The 2,797-nt window shown below is 42.0% G+C and overlaps 1 protein-coding gene across 4 annotated transcripts in view; it reads left to right on the top strand.

Annotated features, from left to right (window-relative positions):
• vps13b (vacuolar protein sorting 13 homolog B) overlaps positions 1-2,797 on the top strand; it is a 354,534-nt gene that overhangs the window by 253,267 nt on the left and 98,470 nt on the right. For all 4 annotated transcript variants that reach the window (XR_004332501.1, XR_004332502.1, XM_032519244.1 and 1 more), the window contains exon 38: positions 1,577-1,972. Coding sequence is in view for 2 of the 4 variants with exons in the window: in XM_032519244.1 (XP_032375135.1) it covers positions 1,577-1,972 (396 nt within the window). In the remaining 2 variants the exon portion in view is untranslated. The remainder of the gene's footprint in view (positions 1-1,576; positions 1,973-2,797) is intronic.

Raw genomic sequence — 2,797 nt, 5'->3', positions numbered from 1 at the left:
ACCTCTGGATGGAGGACAATCAATAATGAGGACCAGGTCTCCCTGTGCAGAGGCAAGGCCCGGCGCTGGCCCTGACTGGGTGATCAGAGACAGCTTTATGTGATTACAGAGGGGGGATGGGTTGATTAGATTGAGGAGTGGAGGAAGAGTAAAAGATAGAAATGACAGAGAAAGAAGCAGAAGACGGGGCTAAATGAAACAGAGAGAGAGAGAATGAAAAAGTGAAAGAAGAAGGGAGAGGAGCAGAGGAACAGCTGCATATGGGCTATTTATTCCACCACTGGAAAGTGTTCTGGTGATAAGTCAAGTGGAAATGATAAGCTACATTGCAAAGCAAATTCCACCTATCTTTCCTCCCAATTCCTCTCTCCAGCCATCCTTTCATTTGACCATGTGTCTCACTTCCACTGGATTAAATGAGAAAGAATCCTGAGGGCAGCTTGGCAGCGCTCCCGCTCATGTCATCCAATGCTCCTACCTGGGAAGGAGACAGACGGGAGGCCTAAAACCCTTAAAAACCCTCTAAACTCTGGTGCCTTGATGAGACCATGAAAAACAGCTGTGCTTGTTTTCGGCTGCTTCCCTCTCCCATCATCATGACCAAGTGGAAAAATGGGATAATGGAAGTGGTGTAAAACGGCATTGAGTTAATTCATGTGTCTCTGTAAATTCCAGTCAAGTGTTTGAAGGCTGCAGTGCACCAGAGAGAGAGGTAGAACGGGAGAGAGCCGAGGAGTCTTGGATTTATGTGGCTGGCACTAAGAAAAGATTCTCTTCTGCTATTCCACAGTGTCACGTTAGGATGTTACACTGAGACAGCCAGTACTTGTGTGTGTGCATATGTGTGCATAGAAGACAATGAGAAAGAGATTGAGACTCTGCCCTGCTGCTTTATAACAGCGCTTACATGCAAAGCTGAGTGATTAGAAGAGGAGGAACTCCTGATTTATGAGACATGGTACCAAGTAGTATTCCATGGGTTAGATAGCAACAGATCTTGCTCAGTGGGACATTTATAAAAACTGCCTTTTCTTAAAACCCTCAGATGAATTGTATCCAGTTCATGATGGGTTTCCAAATGACAATAGTAAGTTTTAAAGAAGATGGGCCCCAGCCAAAAGTGAAATTTATTCAATTCGGGTCCTTGGTTAAACCTAGTTTAGAAGAGCCTGCTTTAGCATTGAGGAAGACTAAACACTTTTTTTCACAAATTGAATCATAAAAGCTATATATAATAATCATTTCCCATACAAACAGAACACACAGAAACCCCCGGGAAGAGTGTGTGTTCTAGTCAATGTACTTCTGGAATAAGGTAGCTTTTGTTTTGTCTCCACAATAAAATCATGTTTTTATTACCTGCCCAAAAGCACTGCTCATTGTACTTCCTGTCTTGTTTTATTTATTTCTCAACAGATGATTTTGAGAGATTGCTTAGAAACTTTCCATAGAAGGAGTTGTTGTTTGTAACGTTTTGTTGACCAGCACAGTTTTAAAAAACATTGTTATTTTGTCTTATTTCTTTACCGTTTCTTTCGTCTTCTCATTTTTTTTTTCTTTCTATCTCCCTCCACAGCTGAGGTGAATGTGGAGCTAAGGCGCCCTCTGAAAATCAACCCCACACTGGCGAAGCTGGAGCAGGGCAAAGCTTACCTGGAGAAAGTCCTACCAAACACCCCATTGGATACCTCCAGTAAACCGACATCGGCTTCCTCCACCCCTCATTCCTCCCCTATGAAGACAATGCCAAGGCCCTTTCCTTCTCGTTCCGAGCCGCACCATCAGGCCTCTGCCCTGGGTAAAGCCAGCAGCGTCGGGGCCATGGCGCTGTCCTTCCACAAGGTCTCTCTCCACACTGCCCAGATTGTAGTAGTCATGGAGACAGAGGCCCATCCATTGAGGCCCAGCGTGACCGTAACAGTGTCGGCCATGACAGGAAGTCTGAACGTGAAGTCAGGGCCTAGAATAGAAGGTGAGTAAAAATAAAAACTTCTTTAATTTCTTGCAGGAACTAAAAAATAACATTGGGCTTATGTGGGCACACGAGAAGCACAAGACACAGTTGCGCTGCTTCTTTAACTAGACCGTCAAAACATTTAATATTCTTTTTTCCAAACCACCTACTAAGACTTCTTAGCTCAGTAAATGACCCGTGGTGTTTAAATCCAAAGTAACAAGGGGGGTGGACATTAAATGACTCACTCATTATTACTTTTTTTTTTAATGTGAAAGTGAAAAAATTATTGACACTTGTTTCAAAGAAGTTCTTGAAACAGGTGGAGCTACATTGGAAACAACTGTAATGACTTCACCCCATTTGGCAAATTGTATCATCTTTTAAAGAAACCACAATTTTTAGACTCAGTATTACACTCCACTAAAGGTTTTTTTGTGTCATTTGCCTAGTACGCAAGCTCACCATGTGTGCCAACAGGAACCAACCCAGACCCTTTGAAAACGAAGCACATGTACAGTGCACAGAGCTCCAAATATCCAATACAAAAGTGTAGTGGAGAACAAATTGTTCCGTTTTCATGTCAGTGTGTAAGCAAAGCTATACCAAGTGCACCACACTTATATTTGTTATTATTATATTTGAATATGATATCATATTCAAATTGATTAGGTATTAGCTGAGGTGGTGCAACATGTTCCTAACATGAAGAGTAATGTGTTTTATTATTATAACAGCAGGATGAACAGTATCAAAAGAAGAGAAAAAAAAGAGTATAAATCCATTCTGAATATTTCTTCAGTATCTCACTGCATAGCACTGAGTCAGACTTTCCACTCCCCC

The sequence above is a fragment of the Etheostoma spectabile genome, chromosome 6 (assembly GCF_008692095.1).
Source record: "Etheostoma spectabile isolate EspeVRDwgs_2016 chromosome 6, UIUC_Espe_1.0, whole genome shotgun sequence".
NCBI lineage: Eukaryota > Metazoa > Chordata > Actinopteri > Perciformes > Percidae > Etheostoma > Etheostoma spectabile.
This window is presented reverse-complemented; position numbering and strand designations above follow the sequence as displayed.